General features: G+C 40.3%; 2 protein-coding genes across 6 annotated transcripts; one reads left to right on the top strand and one right to left on the bottom strand.

Annotated features, from left to right (window-relative positions):
- On the bottom strand, positions 1–18,674 carry LOC117576237 (serine/threonine-protein phosphatase 2A 56 kDa regulatory subunit epsilon isoform). Of its 5 annotated transcripts, none has more exons than XM_052007258.1 (9): positions 18,047–18,674; positions 4,112–4,556; positions 3,302–4,034; positions 3,029–3,228; positions 2,769–2,963; positions 2,518–2,708; positions 2,119–2,452; positions 1,829–2,058; positions 1–1,764 (listed from the first exon to the last, which is right to left on the bottom strand). In XM_052007258.1, exons 3-9 carry the CDS (start codon positions 3,438–3,440, stop codon positions 1,476–1,478), a joined length of 1,578 nt encoding a protein of 525 aa, XP_051863218.1. In that variant the 5' UTR covers positions 3,441–4,034; positions 4,112–4,556; positions 18,047–18,674; the 3' UTR covers positions 1–1,475. The 5 variants fall into 5 exon arrangements, with proteins under 5 accessions (XP_051863218.1, XP_034116747.1, XP_051863219.1 ...); XM_034260856.2 differs by having other exon boundaries at positions 18,054–18,674; XM_052007259.1 differs by having other exon boundaries at positions 18,344–18,674.
- Positions 18,675–18,943: 269 nt separating this feature from the next.
- Positions 18,944–21,664, top strand: LOC117576236 (G-protein-signaling modulator 2). Its single transcript, XM_034260855.2, has 3 exons — positions 18,944–19,811; positions 19,868–20,449; positions 20,511–21,664. The coding sequence occupies exons 1-3, from the start codon at positions 19,128–19,130 to the stop codon at positions 21,264–21,266; spliced, it is 2,022 nt and encodes a 673-aa protein (XP_034116746.1). The 5' UTR covers positions 18,944–19,127; the 3' UTR covers positions 21,267–21,664.
- The last annotated feature ends 112 nt before the right edge of the window (positions 21,665–21,776 follow it).

Genomic DNA, 21,776 nt, shown 5'->3' with positions numbered 1-21,776 from the left:
GATTAGCTGTATTTATTTTTATATTTTACGTTTTTTTTCTTTTTGTTTTTTTTTTTAGTTTAGTTTTACTGATGAACCCCGCTAAATTAGTTGTTTGTGGACTAAGTTAACATTCTCTTAGCACTTAATATATGTTTTGTTTAGGTTTTATATGCTTATAGGTTTTTTGGGCCAGTTTTGAAAGTATTTTTGTTTGTTTGTCGACGACAACGGCAACGTGCAACACTTAAATATAGGTAACAAAGTTAAGCATAGTCGCTCGATAAGTCTACATGTATATACCTACATATATATATCTATATAAATATACATACACACATATACATACATACACATGTATGCATACGTACATAAGTATATATACATTGGAAAATTCAGTGGAAAGTTGGTACTGCTGTCATACCAGACTGCTAAAGTTCTGAAATTTTCGAAACTTCATTTCATTTTGTTTTTGTTTGTTTTTTGTATCGTTTTCCATTATTTATAATGCTTGGCCATGGGAGCAGAAAACGTTAACTACAGTAGAGTGTGTAACCGTAACTGTATATGTATGTGTGAGTGTGTGTGTGTTGCTATTTTAGTTATTAAATTTTATCTCTCAGTGTTGTGTGTGTGTTTTGGGTCAGCGCTGTTCTAGGCTAGGGGGTCTCTAGCAACACGTCTAGTTTTGTTTTTTTCTCTTCATTACGTTTTAATAATAATATTTTAATGCGTGTTCAACAATCAATCAATCAATCAATCAGCTACATTTTTCGGCTCGCTTTCAATTTCACATACTAACACTTTTACGCTTTATTCAATTTGTTGTTTCCTTAAACCTAATTAATAATATTTTTTTCTTTCTCTTGTAATATATATATATATTTATATGTATTTATAATATGTGTGTGTGTGTTTTGTATTGGTGTGTGTGTGTGTATTGTGTACGATTTATATATTATATAGAATTTTGATGCCGCTGCATTCAAAACGCAGCTACGCACGCTGCACTCATCAAAAGCATATCTAGGTTAGCCACGCTCTCTCAATTCAATTCAATTCAAATTCACAACGTACAGCAGCTCCAGCTCCAGCTTGTTGGTTTGGTGTCTTGTTAAACGAGTATACATTTTTTTTAATTACCATATTTGTTGTGTGTTTTATTAAGTTAAGCATACGCTGCATTGTTTTCATTTAGTTTAGTGTGTGTTTTTGTTTTCTTCTTCTTGTATTGTATTAACTATTTATCGCTAGCTCAAAAATGTACTTTCTCATTAATTTCTTTGACTTGTATTTATGTGTGTGATTCTGTATGTGTGTGTGTGTGTTGGGGAGTGCTTATGGTTGTGGATGTGCGTGAGCCAGCAGACATTTTTACTGTATGTGTGTGTATGTTGTTGTTGTTCGTGTTGTTCTCATTATTCATCTTGTTTGCTGTGTTATTAATTTTGCATTTTTATTGTTAGTATCAAGCGCGCATTGCGTTGCATCTGTGTTTAGTTGTCTGCCTTCTCTAGTTTGATTTTTGCTGTCGCAGGATTATTGTCACCACCTGGGCCACCGCCACTGGAGAGGCTGCCGCTGCTGCTGCTATTCGACTGTTGCTGATGAGAGTTCATTGCGGCGGCTATGTTCGGCGGCTGGAGTGACGTTGACGCCGCCGCAGCTGATCCACTGTTGGCTGTTGCAGCGCTGCCGCCTGCGGCACGCCCGCTGGAACGATTTGATTCGAGTTCGTGTAGCTTCTTCCACAACTCTTCGCGATCGCGTTCACGCTTCTTTTCCCTAGAAGAGCACAAGCATAACATTTAGTTTAGTTTAGTGATGCACAGTTTAAAAATTAACATACTTTTGCCTTTCCGCCTTGTAGCTGGAGGTTAGCTCATCGAAGAGCTTTGAATTCATTTCCATAAACGTTTTCAATACATTGTAGACCAGGGCGACGATGGTTTGATTCCAATGCTCCTTGCTAATGCGATATAGCGCCGGGAACATGATGGGCATTATGACCGCATTGTTCTCCTCAATCAGCGACATGGCATATTCATTGTTCCAGAGATATAGAGCACGTTCAGCAACCTAAAAATAGAAAAAGGTGTTAAATATTGTTGTAGACGATATCAAGTAGTCTTTGCATACCTGAAAATGTGGACTCGAGACGCATTTGGCAATCTGCCGAAACAGTGGCTCCTGTATTTTGACAAATTGCGGCGGATCGATCACATCCAAGATCTCCTCAATTTCGCCCAAAAACATGACTTCCTTCTGGGAGCAGGTCTTGGGCCAGAACTTGAGTAGACCACGCACCACAGGCTCGGTGAGGAATGGATCCTTCTCTAGGAATTGTACAATGCAATACGCCAGCTGTGCATGGTAGAGCGACAGACATTTAACTTTGTGCAGCGGCAACAGAACCTTAACCAGAAATTGTTTATGTTCCGCCTTCAATGGCAAGGCAAAACCGTTGATAATGCTGCAATAAAAACATAAGATTTAAGCAAAGTTTCCAACGCATGATTCTCAGGAGATCAAACTTACCTGCCAAGAATTTCCAGCAGCTCGCCAACGCCATTGAAATGTTCCGTTTCATAGATGAATTTCAAGAATATGTTGTTGATCTGTTTTCGTATAAAAGCGCGTAATCCTAAGAACTTCCCATAGATACGATGCAAGACCGTCTTTAGAAAGTCTCGCTCGCGTGGATCCTCAGAATCAAAGAGTTCCAATAGCTAAATAAACAAATGCACATTAATTTTTGTACTCAAAATGAAACTATGTCTCAAACTCACCTGCAGCACAAACTTTTGATCGATCACACGTTTGCCAATGGTCGCCTGAAAATCTTGGGATTCCAGAAAGCGCAAGAACACCTCATAGACGAGTTGCAAATGCGGCCATGATGCCTCCAGTGTTGGATCATCCTCTTCCGGATCAAAATCGGGATTTTCACTGGGCGGCAATGTGCGAAATAAATTGCAAGATATCTAAAAGAAAACAAAAATTCATCAATATACTAAGAAGTATTGTTAAAAATGTTATTTATGCCTACCATGCGTATTATTTCGGGATAGACCGGCTCCGTGAGCACGCCACGCCCATGTGTTATATAGGTGGATAGATCATTGAGAGCAGCCCGTTTGATTTCCTTGCCCTTTAAGTCCGTTACCGGATCCATAAAGTCAAATGATACGCAGCACTGACGTAATTTCCGTATAAAGAGCTCCTCCTGTTCCAGGCTCGAGCAATCGGCTAACAAACGAAAACGAAATGCATTTTATTAGTAGAATGTTACGAATTGGAATTTGAATGAATGTAAAATTACCTTTTAGTGGCGGCAATTGCTGCAGCTCAACATCCTGAGAGTTTCTGTAGCGCGAGGAACCTTGACTTTTTTTACTTTTCTTCTTGAGTGAACGTTTGGCGAACGGGTCGATTCGATCCACAAACGTGCCCGATGACATCTTTTCAGATTTGGGTTCGTTTGAATCGATGGCGGTCTCCGTGGCTGTCTGTGTGGTATTCAGCTTGCCGGCTTTAATTCCAACGCTTGCCAATGAAGAAATTTGATCGTCCAACGCCCCACCGGCTGCACCAGATGCGCCCACCACGCACACGCCCACACCCACGCCCTCGTCGCCGTCTTCGTCGAAATCGCTGCTGAGGATCGCGACTGGTTTTTTGTTGCGCGATTTGCGTAGCCAGCCAAATATTTTATGTGTTATGTTGGCGACTTTTGCAGTGGAGTTTGGCGTTTTGCAATCGTTCGCTTGACCCTTTCCACGCGATGTCCTTGTCGGTATTGCGATATCCTGATCTACAACTCGCTGCTGCTTTTGATGCGGCTGCTGCTGTTGTTGTGGTATGTTGATGGCGGTGGTGTTGATGCGGTATCGACTTATCTTGACATTTATTTAATGATCGATTTCTGGTTAGAGTAGGAAGGTTTGCTGCTCACTTGATGCCCAAGCTCTCTCTTCTCTTGCTTAGTTCAATCTTTAGCTTGATGCAACTTGATGCACTTGTTGCTTTTGTGTTAATGGTTTAAATTCGTTACACTGCAAAAATGACAATAAAGATGAATCATTAAGTGTGAAATGTGACGCATATTAAGTGCATATCATCTGTAGCTCACCTCAGTGTTTGCTTCGTTTTCTTGTAGTTGCTTAATGGAGGGATTGTTGTATTTGCTGTATGCGCCTTCTTATTGTTGTTTGCTTCTTTTTCAGTTACTGTAATTGTAGTTCTTGTTGTTGTTGTTGTTGCTGTAGTAATACTCTCGCTTAGCTTCTACGTTCCTTGTTGCTCTGAATGGCACATTCAAATGTGTGTATAAGAGAGAATTATCTGTCTAAACTGCTTTCGAATATTTTATTCAAATATTCTCATTCTCTCTCATGCACATTTCGTTTTACTCGCTCTCGCTCTCTTTCTATTTCTTTGCCTTTATTTTTTATATGGGGTACATCTGTGCCTATGTGTGTGTGGTGTGATGGTGTGTGTGCGAATGCGAGTGTTTGTGTGTCTCAACGTGGTTATTCTTTTGGCGTTATCGCTTGATTTTTTTGGTATCACATGCACTGCAATTGAAAAGAACACGGAAAATAAGTTAATAAGCTTAATGTGAAAACAATCACAGAATATATCAAAAATCCTTATGAAGTATGTAACTCAAAATCAATGTCTGTCACGAGTATTTTACATACTCGGCTGACATTTCCATCTTTTTTTTTTTTTTTTGCTTTGTCGTATTATTATTTTGATTGTCTGTTGCTGCTTTTAGAGCGCTTATCTAATCGTCATGCTGGCCGCTCTTTTCCGCTCTGGCTTTGCTTTGCTATATCTCCATATCGTTTGCCATAACAGATAACAGCTGCGACATTGGCTGTGATTTCAGGTTGCCACCCAACAGCTTGTGTTACCAATTGCAATCGCGCACAGAGCCAAATGTGTGTGTGTGGTTTCTGTTTCTCATTGGTTTTTTTTTTTTTTTGCTAAATGACCCCATAAACTGGAACTCTGTCTGTCTGCCAAAATGTAAATGACGCTGCTCATCTGATGGATGGGTGAATGGATTCCCTCCCCTCTCTCTCCTCTCTAGTCAAATCATTCGATTTGGGCATCCTCATCTCGATGACCGCAAAATGCTTTCGACGATCTCGTATAGATGCTGAGGCCACTCTTTCCGAGTCGTTTGAAATATGTTTCATTTAAGAAATTGCAAATCGAAAATGTCATTGCGTCGATTTCACTCAACTAGGACACACACAACACTGAGACTGAGACAAGGACACAAACTTGTCTCTTATACTTGTTTATTTAGTGCAAATGGGTTCAATACACTTTGCTAGACTAAATTGCAATCATATCGTATCTCAATCACAATGTTTATATACGTTTTGATTAGCGAGTCGAGTAAATTGCGTAAATTAATCGAATTATAATCTAATCTTTGCTACATGCATAAAATGAAACACTTTATATGTGATATCGACTGACTGTCTGTATGCAAAACAAAAAAACGAACGAACCTTTAAGTGGCGTCTATTTAGCATAACTAGTAAACAAATATGATAAAGTTGAAGTACAGTTTATTGCAATTTGGCATGCAGTGCAGTGGAGAGAACGTGTTAAACACACAAGAAATAGGTAACCGAGTGTGCTTTTGTTATGTCCCCTTTTAGCACTGGCCACAGGGCGTATGAGTGACAGCGAGCTGCTGACAGCTGTTGGGATTGCAAATGGAAATGTCGAGTCGAGTCGCGTGGGCAGCAGCAGCAGTTGATTCTCATTGACAAACGACAAGTTTCAATGTTGAGGCTGGCCGGAACTGCAGACCCTACGCTCTCCTCGCCTCTCCTCACATAGAGATGTCGTCAGTGAAAAGTTTTCCTCGAAATTCGCCCACATTTGGTATGCGATAAAAACAACATATTTTAAATAAAGGGAAAATGCTTCACACAATAATAAGCACACTTTAAAAAGGGCAAAGCTTTAATTAAATGTAATATTAACAGCAGCAACAGCAGCGCATTGAATTGAAGTGAAATGTAGTGAAGAGGAAAACAACAACAACCAGAGCAGCAGCGAACGGAACCAACAACAGCTGGAAATACAATTACGACCACTATATAATACTGAAGGTACAATTATTAAGTTATTTTCCCAGCCAACTGAAACGTCAACCCAACAACTGGCGAGTACAAAACGAATGTATATATTATGTACATTAATTTTATTTAAGGGCAAGTCCAACACACACACATACACACACACACAACACGATAACAGTTAAATAAATGCTTGAATCGCGCATAAAGTTATATGACACCCAGATACCCTGTATCGTTTAGAAAATTTAATTAAATTTTCCATAATATAAGTACAACATTATATACATAACATATATAGATAGATATTTGTACATGGTGTAATCGAGGACACATGCTTGCTATAGGGAGCAACTTGGCTCGACTGAAAATGCCTTGCCCATTGGGAGAGAATGCGGTCAACACTACGCCTATATTCCATGTTCCATGTGTAGTTATTTTCTCTATTTGAACGCCTGACCTTATGACTTTATTAGGCAAACAACAACAACAACAACAAGAGCGAGCAACAGCAAAAAGGGAATAGAAGAGCAAGACAAAATAAACCAACAAAATAATGAGACAGGTTAGTGTGTTGTTGTTGTTACTGCTGGCGAGTGTGTGTCAGGCATTTTCAAGATTTTCTTTCAACGCTTGGAAAATCGTCGTCGTCACCGTTCGTCGTCATCTGCAATGGCGTCGCTAATGACTAAACCTCTACGACAACGACAACAACGACGACGACGCACCCACCTAACTCCCCAAAAAATTTTCCTATCTATCTTTCCATCTCTCTCGCTCTCTCTCTGTATCGCTCTTTCACTCACTCGTTGCGTTTGGCGCGTGTCTATTGATTTTCCAGACATAATCGATATATAAATATTGCAACTGCCTAAAAAACTTTTGCCAACTGTCACTCTATGAACCACAACACAACCGCCCCCTCTTCACCTTAGACCACCACCCCCTCCTCATCCACCGCACCCCTGAACTGACCGAATTCCCGTCCACACCTATTTTCAAGTGTCCATTTAGTTGTTGAGCTTCTGCTTCTGCTTCGCTGTCATTTTCGTTTTCATTTTCGTTTTTCACTGTTTTCTTTTTTTTTTGTTGGTCTCTGCTTTCTGCCTTCTGCCATTTCCCTTGACGGGGCGCAGTGCAAATATTTAATGAATTATTTCATTGCTCGATTCCGATTCCGATTTGATTGCGCTTTCTGTTGCGCCGCATTCCCTCGTCTTGTTATTTTTTTTGTTTTCTTTCGCTTTGTTATTATTTTTATTATTGTTGTTGTTGTTTGCATGACAGCAGTAAAAATGTCAATTGAAAATCAACGTTTTGTTATTTCAATTGCTTATCAAATGTGTGTGTGTGTGTGGCCTTTTCGCTAGTTTTGCTTTAAAGAGTTCTTCGCCTGACTTTTGCATATGAACTTTGCTTTTGTTATCGATGTTTCATTGCCAAGAAGAAAACAAGTGAATTGAAATCGATTTATCGCTGCAGAAATCACAAACACCCAAAAGCCAATTTCATCAGAAGTTCTCGAAGGGTGCATTAAATAAAAAAGATTAATGGTTGAGCCATGTAATTGATAGTTTCTAATTTGCAGCATAAGTATGGCGTTTGTTTGTTGCTGCCACACACAGCACAAGCACAAGGGGCAACTAAATTGCGCACTGTTTTTCCGTCTTGCTGCGTACTTGAAAAGTGTCTCAAGAAATTGGCATTGGCTTTCATTCCTTTTTGAGAAAAGGAAGGGTGAATGAAAGGAAGGTTCGTCAGAGCTGCTGTAAACTACGCAGTAATATTTCGTGCACGTTTCCTAAGCGCGTGTGGCATGTGGGAAAACACACTCAACACACACACACACATACTCAGTAAAATCCTGACGCGCGAGTTCAGGGGCGTTGCTTCGTGTGAGTATCGCAACAACACAAGTAGCGTGGCTGCATCCGTCAGAAAATTGCACAAAGAAGAAAATGCGCGTGTAAAACCAGAAAATGCGTCAAGTGTAAATGCATTCAAATTGTTGTGCCAGGCGAGATAGCTAGAGAGAGAGACAGAGAAAGAGAGAGAGCTAAATAGTGGGTGTGTTGCAAGCAACTAAAATACTTGTACGTTGGCAACTAACTGTCCCCATCAGTTGCAACGTGAGCTGCCTCTCTGATGATTGTCCTAGTTGCACACACACATCTTGCATCTTGGATGCCAAAGGAAATATCATTTAGTGCATTCAAAATGAATTTGTTGAGACCTTGACCTTTTCTCGGGTTGATCATTAAGAAGACAGCGCAACATCGAAATCGTTGCGGGGCGTCACATTAAATCAATCACATCAGCAGCTGTCATCCAAGTTCAAAAGTTCACAGAGAGCAGAAGGAGAAAGAAGTGTGAAATGCAGAATGCAAATGTATCTGTATCTATGTATCTGTGTTTGTTCAACACGCATGCTTATGTATCTGCCAGAATAATGCGCTGTTAAATTTGCATAAAGTGAAAGGAAATGGAACAATAAGTTTTATAAGATTTCATACACAGCGCAGACCCAAAGAATGCAGCACAGCAAAAGAATCGAAAGTTTTCACTGTGTGTGTTTATGTGTGTGGCTGCCTCAAGGCAGCTGATGACAACAACAATAACACACATTGTGGGTGACTGAGACAGAGAAAGCGAGCTACACATTTGCCTGGTCAGTTGATGGGGAGCCAGAGAGGGAGGGAGAGAATACAGCCTGGCGGGTTTATCTAGCTCTGCGCTGGTTTGTTGCTGTTTTGGTTACATTTTTCTTCCTTTCTTTTTCAACATTCGAGGCTGTCTCCACACACACACACAGCCACTCGACATTTTTTTTTTGTGGGAGCTGCGCTAGCTGCATTTTTTATTTGTTTTGCTTTGCTTTTCAGTCACTCACTCGGTAAGCAAACACACCACACAACACTCGCATTAAGTATGCATATTCATAGAGTGTGTTCATATTCGTATTCGCATCAAGCTATAACAACATTACCAAAGCATTCTCTCTCTCTCTGTCTCTTTGTGTATCCCTATTTTATGGGAATTGGGTCAGTTACTAAAACAATTTAATCAGTATGCAAGTATTACGAACAATTCCACAAATAGTTAACTTCCCTTATTGCAGACTGCAAAATCAATTTAGAAAAGTTGCAAACGTCCAAAACCTTTTCATTGCATTCGATTCTGGCAAAACGGAAAAGTTGCATGACAAAGAGTTTTCCGTTGCACTTGCGATTGGATTTGGTTAGCTTTTATCAAGCGCTGAACAGACTTTTTCCAGACTTTCCTTTTTGTACCCGATACCCATAGGGTAGAACGGTATTATAACTTTGTGCCGGCAGGAAATATATGTAACAGGTAGAAGGAGGCATCTTCGACCCTATAAAGTATATATATTCTTGATCAGCGTCAACAGCCGAGACGATGTAGCCCTGTCCGTCTGTGTGTCTGTCCGTATGAACACCTAGATCTCAGAGACTATAAAAGATAGAGTCCTAATTTTTTTCGACAGCATTTCTTATGTTTGCACGCAGATCAAGTTTGTTTCAATTTTTTTCCACGCCCACTTCCGCCCCGAAAATAAAAAAAAATCAAATAACAAGCGTAATTTTAAAGTTAGAGTTGAAAATTTTGGGTATATACAATAATAACTATAGTGGTTATGATTCCTGAAAATTGTTGCGATCAGAAAAAAATTGCTGGAGTTACTAAAGAAATACTTTTGTATGGGCAAAAACGCCTACTTACTAGGGGTCTTAGTTGCTTTGGATGACAATCTGGTATATTGTGCCGTCTATGGTATATTTAGAATGTGGTACTATATCGATATACTAAATATACCATTTGGTATATTTTTAATATTTTTGCAATATATTCCGTATATTTTGAGAATAATACCGCAAAACATATTGATTTTATTCAAATTGGGTAGCGGGTATCTCACAGTCGAGTACACTCGACTGTCGCTTTCTTGCTTTTTTATCATGGGCTGCACAGACTTTTTCCCTTTTGCTATGCAATGGGACATTCAATAGCAACAAAATAGATCCAATTTATTGATAGTTCTCTGGGACATTTCACAAAATTGATGCACTAGGCGACTAGGCTGACTAATCATCAATTAAAAGAGGCGCCACAAGAACACCTTCGACAGCAAAACTCAGTTATGTGTATCCCCATGACCAACCAAATGTTAGAAACGCACGCAATTTGTTGCCGCACAAAACAATGGAGGAGAAGACCCCGCTAACAACAAAAGGGGCTTTGGCTTTGTGTGTGTCATAAAAATAGAAGTGCCACATGCAGAATGGGTTTCTATTTTCGGTATTTAGATGATGTTGCCAAAGGGGCGGCGGGTGGACGTGGCACATAAAGAGCAATTATAATTATAATGAACATGTGAATGGCTTTCGACTGAATAATCATCGAAAGTTGTTGTTATTGTTGTTCGAAGAATTATTCAAAACACTTTTGTGGTAAAAGCAAAACTTCAATGCCAAACCCACCAAATAATGATGATGATCCCACTCACTACTGCTCAGAAGTCAGAAGTGAAAGCAAAACAAACCATAAAATTTTAGTATATATAACAATAACATGTGTGTCTGGGGCACCTTGTAATTGCATCAGCCAGCCAAGTGTCTTAACGTTGCGTTGCGTCGTGTGTCGTGTGGCAAGTATGTAATATTAAATAAGACAGCCACGACGTGTTAAACAAATTGTTAGACCAACACACAACCCATATGACGAAATCGTTTAACTGTAAGCAAACAAAACACAGAGGGAAAACCAACAGAAACCAAGCATACGACACAGACAAAGCCCAACAAAAGCAACGACCAATGACAGCAACAGCAACAGCAGCAAATTTCTTCAATTTAATTAAATAATTAAAACAAAGACATGACCACCTCGTTGTGCTCTCGGGGCCAACAGACAAATAAGTGTTTGACTAATTAAAAAAAAAAAAGAAAAAAAAAAGCAAGCTAGCAGCAGCAACAACAACTGTGTTAAAATTCCCCCAAATGAAATTAGTTTTAAGATCAACTCAATTCGAGCGCATTTTCGACTAGCAATTGCCCTAAAGCCATTATTAAATTAATGTAAACTAATTAAAGCTGATTAATGTTCAAAAACCAAACAATGATAAAATTGCCCCATATTTTCAATGCCTTGGAGCATAGCAACAAAATTCCGAGTGCAATTGTGCAAAAAAAAAAAGGGAAAAATATGTACAAATACTTTTCTATAATTAAGTGCCAAATATGCTCGCCTTTAGCCAGTTGAATTCCTGAGATAAAGAATTGTTTTTGTCGCATCTACAGGGTATCAGTTGGCTTGCTTTTAATTATAATTATAACAAAAGCGATAAGCAGACAAGTGCTGTCGAGTAGGCGTGTCTTTGCCACCACAACCACAAAAACAAAGCAAAGAATGTGGCATATAAAATTTATCTGAGCAAGAGATAAGATTAGGATCCTCAATGCCAGATCTTAGGCGGAGGCTTAACAAGCGCCTCCCCAAATGAAATCTTCTGGACACGCTGCTGCACTTTTAGGGATTCCAAGCTTAATTCAATTAAACTTTAAGTGCACTTTACAGCTATATTTCCAATTTTATGATAGCGAACGAAACTATGACGTCACTTAACAGTTTATGGACTATAACTTAGTTTCGAGTAGTTGAGATACTAAATCATGTTGCCAATTTATTATTGATTGTGCTTGGGAGGAGGGGAGGAGGGGAGAAGCATCTGTCGCTTTAAGGTCATCTCGGTAATAAGGAATCTGTCGTAAGAATCTGTCCCGACTTGCCCCATCAACCACGTAGTACTTATCAAGTGTACTTGGCATTTTTATTCGTTTCGTTTCTTTTCTCTTTCTCTCTCTCTCTCGCTTTCTGTGCCGTTTTAATCATTTAAATTCAAGGCCACATGATTTCATGCAGATGGCATCTAAGGAAACTCAAATTATGAATGCTAAATATAAGCGCAATTTTATTTAAGCAATACGAAAAAAGATTGAAAACTAAATCGCAAACATTTAACTGCAATTCAAAGTTTTCATTTTTATTTTTTGTTTTTCTTTTTCAAATGGTTAAAACGCTAATTGGTAAATGGTTTCTTCGTCCAAAAAGAGGCAAATCATATACTTTTGTTTGCTTTGCTATTTCATGCCAATGTTCATCTAAAATTATATCATGAGCAGCCACAGAGCACAGAGGAAAAACGTCATTAATTGCCGCATACAATGAAAACGTAACGTTAAAGAAAACCAAAAGTTTTTCGCCACCAAAAAGTGAGCATTTCTCTCTAGCTTCATATGAGTGTAACTGTGTGTGTGTGTGAGTGTGTGTTGTTTTCTTAATGGCTTTTCATGGCATTTTGGGTGTCCGCCTGGCAGCTGACTTTTTACATGCTCCAAAGCGTGTAGATGGAACGCGAAATGCAAAACAACTGAAAAGTGTTGCAAGAAGACTGCGACTATTATATACCCTGCAAAATCTAGAATTTGGCTCATTGATTCGATGATTTGCAAACTCAAAAATTACGCTAACTGATTTAATATTGAACAAAAGCAAAATCAAATCAAATGCCCAAACAACATTCCAATTTAAATAACGAAATAACAAAAGAAATCCCCAATGAATGCATTGATATTGCATTTTCCACCTCGTATAAACTATGCATATAAATTCATTGGAAAAACTCAATGCAATTTGTACAAACATCGAGTAGATATATTTTCCAACATTGTTTACATTGTCGAAGAGCAGCGTTAACGACCGAAACAAATACTAAAAGAAAAAAAGAAAAGAAAAAACAGAAACCTCTTCGCTTCGATTGCTTCTGCTGCGAATGAAGTTGAAAGATATATGGAATGTGCGTTATACTCCCAAGTATTTTTAAACGAGCTGCAACCAGCGAAAAACAGAAAAAAAAGAAAAGAGAACATTTTTATAATAAAACTGGCAAATAGAATGAGTGTGAACATAACAACAACAACAACAGCAACAACAATCGAGGCTGCTGCGCCGCCAATTGGGTCGTCTACAGAATTAGGGAGTTCACTTTTTTATATGGGGCGCAACGGCGGCCACAAAAACAACAACCACAACAAAACATTAACAATGGCTGCATAACGAGCTACAAAAATAGCGAAAAACAGCTCAAAATACAAGAGTAAAAAGTCGATTGTTCTAACGAAAATTTGCATGCTCTGCACGTGTCAACAGCAGCAACAACAACAGCGACTAGTTAAATATAATGATTGCAATTACACATTTGGCTATTTCCAGTTACCTTGGCTCAAACCGGATATATAGAGATTTCTATTGCGACACAGTGAACCACTTTTTGCACAGTTTGACTTTTGTGTAGGATCAAGTAACAACTGAATTGAACAGGATTTTTTCGAGTAGAGTATTCAGAAGCGAGTTAAACAACCATCATCAGCAATGAGTGCAAATGTTATTATTTATGTAATAATAATGTAATAATGTTTATTCTGTGTCAAAAAACACGGCCTGCGGGGTCATTATGAAGTTATGGCAGGCAGTGGAGCAAATCAGATACACACACACATATAAAGAACACAAGAGAAACAGAACAAGATATGCACATAAAGTGTGCGATGGGCGCCCACAGAGAGAGACGCGTCAGTTGACTGGCAAATTGACTTTTAGCACGCTCTTTAACTGCAGCAAAAACCCGGTAAAAGTTTAAAGTTGTGTTCGCAACTTAAACAACAACAAGGAAAACAACAAGAGTGCAACGCTCAGGTGAACAGATTATAAAAAGCAGGTCGTCGTCTGCAGTAATTTGATGATAATTAGTGCTTCATATTTCGCCAGAAGCTGTTGGCGAATAATGTGGAGCGCTCTTTATGACATTTTTAGGCCTACACTTTGGCATCCCAAGCAACAAGCAAGCCAAGTAAAGAAATTCTACGGTTAGCTGAATTCCGTTAGAACCGAGAACAACAACACTAATAGCAAATAACAAATAACGAGCACACAACAAATTTTTCAAAGAGGAGGCTAAGTGTGATTTGCTGTGCTTTTTGCAATAGATGTGAAATATCGTAAGCTATTAATAGTTTTGAAAGAGTAAATAATTTATCGCTTGTGAGTTGATAAATTTGTGCATTTATTTGCTAAACACGTTTACGACCTACAAAAAAAACAAAAATAAAAGTTGTGTTGATTTTGGAAATCTTTTGAAAATCACAAAAGTAAATCCCGAGCTTAAAATGCAAGTTCAATTTGTCCTAGTTGCTTTTGACGATACATCATTATCTAATTTGCAACAATTTGTTTTGTGTGAAAAAAAAATAGAAAAATAGAAATACTTGATTGCGCAAAAGACAAGCCAATATAATGAAAACAATTGCAATTGTTAATGTCAGCGCCTGTTAGCAAAAGTCACGTTCAATGTGACGACAAATAATTTGCTGTCGTTTTGATAGTTTTATATTATTATTTTTAGTCTGACGTGCAGGGCAAATAGTAGTGTATTATGAATTATTATAATAAAACGTTATGTGGACATCGATAAATTATGGCTTGTTAGCCACATACAATTGATAACCAAATGTGGCCTTGTCACCTGTCAGGCAACGCGAACAAGCGAGTGAACGTGTGAGAGAAAGACGAAGAGGCTCAAAGTTTGCATTCAGATACAGATTTTAATGTAGATGTAGATGTATGTAAAAAGTAATATGCAAATACATGCGTGCATATGTGTGTGTGTTTGTATTTTGAAGCATTTCACACAATTGTGTTAATTTCGACCTGATCTGGCAGCGCTAACTGCTCTCGCTTCGAGTAACTGCTCAATCGAAACTTGTTAATTGGGCGAGCAGGTTCGTCACTCTCAATCAATTAGAACCCGTTCTTTGTTTGCCAGTTGTTGCGACAGTTGGCAGACAAAACGTAGAATGCGTGTGTGTGTGTGTGAGTAGATGTTTGTCAAATTTGGAATTCAAACGGAAATAGAACAAATACCCAAAATGGAGCGCCCTCTGTGGGCAGGTGGCAAGGCGGCAACTTCCGTTCGCCATGCAATATATACGCTATATACATATGTATACTCTGCTTTGTAGTCTGTATGTAAATAAATGATTGGCATACCTCAGAACTCAGTTTTCTCAGCGGCATTTTATTGAAATCAATTATTTGCAAAGCACACACACACACACACAAAGAACTAACAAACGAGCAACAACACACTGTCAAAACGATTTTGTCATTTTGTGACTTAAAACAATTTGCAGTTTTACACTTGAGCAATAGCAATAAAGTTGCAGTTTATTTGCTACATTTTTTTTTTCTTTTTGCATCTGTATCTGTGTATCTGAATTTGCATTCGCTTATGCGCTCTGATGACGGATGGATGGGGTTGTGGCAGTGGCCAAGGGGACAATAAGAACACATGTAAAATACAAGCGACGACAGCGGCTGCGACGTGGGCAGCGACGGCGACGGCGACGGCGACGGCGATGACAGTGATGGTGAGGGGGGAACGTAGGGCAGTCGGCGCACAGATCTTGTTAAAACGAATGCGATGCTAAAAGCAAGAGGCGAAAAGCAAAACACAGCACAGAAATGAGTGAGCTCGTATGTGTGTCTGTGTGTGTTTGCTCATATGCATATGTGTGTCTCGACATACATATAAGCATAAGTGTGTGTATGTGTCTGTGTATATGGCAATAATGTAGGTGAAATATAAGAATCAAATAAAAGAAAACGCCAATAAGAATGACGACGTGTGCTAGTAGCTATGACAGCAACCGCAAGAGCGAGCAGGACGGGGAGATATAAATTGAGAGAGTGTGAAAGAGACGGAAAGGGCGAGAGGGAGAAGTCAACTCCATGCAGGAGCAGCTGTTTTGATCGCTGAATTTAACGAACGAAGGCATAAAGCATAGACGCAACTTGGGGAAGACACTTTAATTCAAATTTTTTCACTTTGTTGTTTTTTCTCTCGCGTATTTTTATTATTATTTTGTATTTTGCACGGCAGTTAGGTAACGTTTTGTCTATATGAGTTATGCTCATAATCTTAACACATTCTTTACTGCCTGTGACGACGACACACACATTCGCATATATTATATATGTATGCACACACATATAGATTTCTATATACACAGACACGCAGACTCACACATACACTAGCGGATACAAAGTGTGTGGCTGCTGCTGCTGCTCTGGTCTGCTTCTCTGCTCACTGCTCAACTCTGGCTGCGGGCAGCCAACAAAATCGATATTCTAAAAATAATATACTTTGAAAAATACAAAAAATATAAAAGCACAAACGAATTTCAATTGTAGCCATCATCAGCTACTAGCTATTCTAGCTACATAGCTAAAGCAGCAAACTGCCGGCCGCGATACCTAAACGAACACACATACACACACATTTATGCACACACGCACACTATAATTATGTGTGTGTTGAATTTGTAATTAAATTGGTTAAATTACTACATACACTTTTATGTACAATATTTATTTACACTTCACAATTATTGCGCACTTTCGAGAGATTTGCATTTCTAGTTGTAGATATGCTTTTTTTTGCGATATATTTTTTTGTAAACCCGATAAAGCGGATTTTGAGGCTGCTTTTCAACTGTATTCATGTATTTCTCTCTCTCGTGTATTTCTTGCACACAACCGAAGACGACAGCGACGTACGGCAACTGAAACGACGACGCGACAACACAAACCTACAGTAACTGCTGCTCTACTCAGTGTTGCCAATTTAGCATTTTTTCCGTCAAATTTGAGTTCCTTTTTGCACCTACTTGAAGTTGAGAATGAATTTTTGTTTGCATTCCTATAGTATGAACACCTTTTGTATTATTTTTCGTATAAAGTGTTAACTTTATGATCAAAATTCTTCTCTAGTTATTTAGTTTATCACTGTATTTACATATTATAAGTTTTTTTCTCCCCCATTCGAATGAAGCATTTTATAGGGGATTTCAATCAAATTTCGTTGGAATAAAATTCCCCTATTGCAATAGTATAAAATCCTAATGTAAAATACACATACATATTAAAGTTATTTTTATTTTGTTTTAGTTTTATATTTCTACAGCCTTTTTTTCCTGAAAGTTGGCAACACTGCTACAGCTGCTGCGGCACAAAGAAAGCCGATTTTTTCGGTTGGCGCTCTCTGCTGCTTCTGCTGCATGTGTGTATTTGTGAGTGTGCGTGTGTCCCTCCAAAGCTCGACAGCACCAGCCCCACATCGCAATATTATTGACAGTGCACGAAACGGGGACCAAAGCAAAGACATAAGAAATGAAAAGAGCACTTCAACGAATGACGAAAAAACAGACACAAAAAAAAATTTAAAAAGCGGCTGCTTGGTTTTTTTCGTGCAATACGGCAACACTGCGCGAGCATACCGCAGTAGTGTGCCGTGTTTGGCGACAGGTGGAGAGGAGTGGGGAGCAGAGTATTGGGGAGAGAGAAGAGAAAGAATCGGAAGAAGCAGAAGAACCGTGCGATGATAGCAGCTGCAGCAGTGTTGTTGTGCGTTGCTTGCTGCTTCGTTTGGTGTATAGTAAAAGTAGCGAAAATGTGTAGTAGAGATAATTTGTTGGGGTTGTTGCTTTTGTGAATCACTAACACTGACGCACACATACACAGAGAACTGAGCGAGCCCCAAGGTGCTGTCAGTGTGTGGGGTGTGGTGAGTTTTAAATGAAAATACATATGCATATGTATAGAACAATTTTCTTCGTTCATAAAAACGAGACCAGTGACAACTTTCTCAAAATAATATTAAAAACAAAACACTCAAAACGCTTATTCCCATTATAACAACACTTATATTAGGGATAAAATAGAATAGGTTGAAATTGACAGATAGTTTAGCCGGTTCATGGATGGCAATTAAAACGTTTAAATATCATCATCCTGGCAACAACAACAACAACAGCGACAACACTCACCACTCACCACAAATGATTGTTTTCCGCTCTCACGAAGTTTTATTTGCGTGCGTGTGTGTATGTGTGTGCTACTGCGCGTACTCTCTTTCGCTCTCTGTCGCTTAGCTTTAGGCTCCCACTCGCAGAATTTTAACACAGGGCATTATTTTTTGTGCCTTTTTTTGCTTGCTTGCTTGCTTACTTATTTATATTTATATAATAAAGCACATTCCTGATAACGGTGTTGCATATGTATAATGACTTTTAATTGCCTCAAAATTAACAATATATGTATCTTGCAACACACGAAATTCACACCTTTTATATTTCTGGTATGAGCGCAGCTGCCATGCAAAACGCGGCGCACGTACACACTCAAAGCGGCGACGACAGCGACAACGACGACGACGACATTCGCATTTTTTCACAGTGCGTTTGCGTTACACCTTTGAGGCTTTTTTGTTTTTTGTTCGTCAATTGCAAAGGCAATGGCGCACACACCTGTCACAATTTCAATTGAAAATCATTCCTGGCACTTTCATTTACACTTTTCAGCTATTTAGTGCAGCCGGTGATTAGATTTTTTGCCAAAAAACTTCAATTTTGTTAAGCGGCTAGTTGATTCGTTCACACAGACACAGTAGAAAGTGACGCCATCTTTAAAGTGGTCGAGGCACGTTCAGTCGCAGCCAACAGTGTTGAGAAACGAGCAAGCGTTAGCTGTACGATACGTCAGACTGTGTGTTATATGGATATTTAAACTTTTAATAAATACAATATTTAATTTTTTTAATACATTTTCGAGACTAATTATTCATTTAATTATAAATTGTTGTGTAGCAATGCTTTTGAATTTACTGATGTGGCAATATTGTCGAAATTATATTGATGGCAACGCCTGTAGCGATAATTCGATAAGCGATTAATCGACTGGCCTAGTGAATCAGAATGAAATTAACAAACCCAATTGATTAGTAAAACGGTACAAAAAAAAGTGTTTAATTAAAGTAATTTAGACTGCTAGAAACTCTCTCTCGAAGTGTGTGTGTGTGGTGGTAGCGTTCAGTTTTCTTTTAGAAACATCAGCAACATAACGAAAGCCATGTCTTCACTCTCCGCATCCGCGGAAAATGTCTCCACCATGGGCATTGGAGGCGGGGGTCAAGACGGCTCCAACTCGCATCCCACCTCCGATGGCGGCGGCTCCAGTATGTGCCTCGAACTGGCACTCGAAGGAGAACGTCTGTGTAAAGCGGGCGATTGTCGGGCGGGCGTTGCCTTCTTCCAGGCCGCGATTCAAGCGGGCACCGATGATCTACGCACCTTGTCTGCCATCTATTCGCAGCTAGGCAATGCATACTTCTATCTCGGTGACTACGCCAAGGCCATGCAGTATCATAAACATGATCTAACACTGGCCAAGACCATGAACGATAAGCTAGGCGAAGCGAAATCCTCTGGCAATCTGGGCAACACACTCAAGGTGATGGGACGCTTCGATGAGGCGGCCATTTGTTGTGAACGCCATCTCACACTTGCACGCCAGCTTGGCGATCGTCTGTCGGAGGGCAGAGCGTTGTACAATCTGGGCAATGTTTATCATGCCAAGGGAAAACATTTGGGCAATCGCAACAATGCGGGTGACGATGTCAAGGAGGCGCTGGTCAAGGCGGTAGAGTTTTATCAAGAGAATCTACAGCTGATGCGCGATCTGGGTGATCGCGGTGCACAAGGACGCGCCTGTGGTAATTTGGGCAACACTTACTACTTGCTGGGCGACTTTCAGGTGAGTTAAACCCCGTGCCTCTCCTTGACAGTTGTTGTAATAGTGTCGCTTTGCAGGCTGCCATTGAGCATCATCAGGAACGCTTGCGCATTGCACGCGAGTTTGGCGATCGCGCTGCCGAGCGTCGCGCCAACAGCAATCTGGGCAATTCGCACATCTTTCTCGGACAATTCGAGGATGCTGCCGAGCATTACAAGCGCACCTTAGCCTTGGCCCTGGAGTTGGGCGAACGTGAAGTCGAAGCGCAGTCGTGCTACAGTTTGGGCAACACTTATACGCTGCTGCATGAGTTTGCATTGGCCATTGAGTTCCATCATCGGCATTTGGCGATTGCCCAAGAGCTAGGCGATCGCATTGGGGAAGCACGCGCCTGCTGGTCACTGGGTAATGCTCATGCCGCCACGGGCAACAATGAGAAGGCGCTGCAATTTGCCGAATCCCATTTGCAGCTGGCCAAGGAACTGCATGATCCCGTGGGCGAGAGCACAGCACGTGTAAATATCTCAGATTTGCGCAAACTGCTGGGCATGCCAGAGGCGGAGCATACGCCAACGCCAGAGGAGGAACGCTCGACTGCTTCGGATCACTCGGCCAGTGGACATCAGTCGGATGGTTCAGAGAACTCGCAGGGACGCATGGTAAGCACGCAAATACCTTCCACAAATTCCACTATTATTTATTTGTTTTGCATTTCAAAAGGTACGCGTGCGTCGGCAGAGCATGGAGCAGCTAGATCTGATTAAGATCACACCCGATGGCAAGCGTCTGCAGGCGCAGGAGGAGCAGAAAACCAAGGCAGCCAACGCTGCCCACACAAAAGCCAAAGAGGATGATTTCTTCGACATGCTCTCGCGTTCCCAGTCCAAGCGCATGGATGATCAACGTTGCTCAATCAAAATCAACACAGCTGGCGGCGCAGCTGTTGCCACAGGCGCCACACGCAAACCGCTGGTGCAGCAGAACTCTCTGTTTGTGGATCCCACAAATCTGCCGGGTCTGAAGTCACCATCGTCGGCTATGCCGCCAGCCATTAGCCATGCACCGCTGGCGCGCAGTGCCACAACCACACAACAGCCGGACGATGCTTTCCTCGACATGCTGATGCGTTGCCAGGGCTCGCGACTGGAGGAGCAACGCTCCGAGTTGCCCAGGGCACATGTCACCATGGATGCGGAGGCGCCACCGTTGCAGGCACCGGGCGGAGGAGCGGCAGCGGCTGGCGCAAGAAGTCGCGAGTCGGGACGAGGCGCAACGGTGCCGGATGAAGATTTCTTTTCGCTGATCATGAAAGTACAGAGCGGACGCATGGAGGATCAGCGGGCGTCGATACCGTTTGGCGGCTTTAGCAATGCGCAGCGAAATGCGCGCAACAACAACAATAATAATAACAACAATAGCAACAGCAACAACAACAATGCCACAGGCGGCGGTGGAGGTGGAGCAGCTGCCAAGTAAACGTCCATTTTGGCTGCTCTTCATATTTTTTGGAAATCAGTTTGTTATACGATACGTACATTTTGGCCATTATTGCATGCCCGGCCTATTGGCCCAGTTTTTTGGCCAACTGGCAATCGATGGCTAATTTGGCTGGCTAAGCATTTGTTGTAAGCTCAACTTTTAGTTTTGACTACCGACTAACAAAAACACAAGTAACCAAAAATGATTCATACTTTTTTAATTTTCTTACTCTTTTTTTGTTTATTCGGTGATGCATCAGCTCTTCCATTTTGATGCATCACGCACACACACAAAACATATACATATACAAATACAAATACATAGATATACTCACCGTAGACAGAAAAGTTGATATTTGCGCTTTTTAACACCGAGAGAATTTTTGCAAAACAAAAGTAAAAAAGAAGAGATATTAAATGTTTTATTGCATGCCGAGCACATTTACTACAATTATGTAACTAGTTTAAGTCAATGAAAATAGCTCAATAGATTATACAATTCACATTC

Source organism: Drosophila albomicans, chromosome 2R (genome assembly GCF_009650485.2).
Source record: "Drosophila albomicans strain 15112-1751.03 chromosome 2R, ASM965048v2, whole genome shotgun sequence".
Classification (NCBI taxonomy): Eukaryota; Metazoa; Arthropoda; class Insecta; order Diptera; family Drosophilidae; genus Drosophila; species Drosophila albomicans.
The sequence above is the reverse complement of the archived record's forward strand: the minus strand, read 5'-3'. Positions and strand labels throughout refer to the sequence as shown.

Excerpts from the sequence above, each read along its gene's own strand:
- LOC117576237 (XM_052007258.1), bottom strand. The coding sequence starts at position 3,440 with ATGTCATCGGGCACGTTTGTGGATCGAATCGACCCGTTCGCCAAACGT. Across the intron at positions 2,709-2,768 it reads ATCAAAAGTTTGTGCTGCAG|CTATTGGAACTCTTTGATTC; the intron begins GTGAGTTTGAGA and ends TTGTTTATTTAG. Across the intron at positions 2,059-2,118 it reads TCTCGAGTCCACATTTTCAG|GTTGCTGAACGTGCTCTATA; the intron begins GTATGCAAAGAC and ends TTCTATTTTTAG.
- LOC117576236 (XM_034260855.2), top strand. The coding sequence starts at position 19,128 with ATGTCTTCACTCTCCGCATCCGCGGAAAATGTCTCCACCATGGGCATT. Across the intron at positions 19,812-19,867 it reads ACTTGCTGGGCGACTTTCAG|GCTGCCATTGAGCATCATCA; the intron begins GTGAGTTAAACC and ends GTCGCTTTGCAG. Across the intron at positions 20,450-20,510 it reads AGAACTCGCAGGGACGCATG|GTACGCGTGCGTCGGCAGAG; the intron begins GTAAGCACGCAA and ends GCATTTCAAAAG.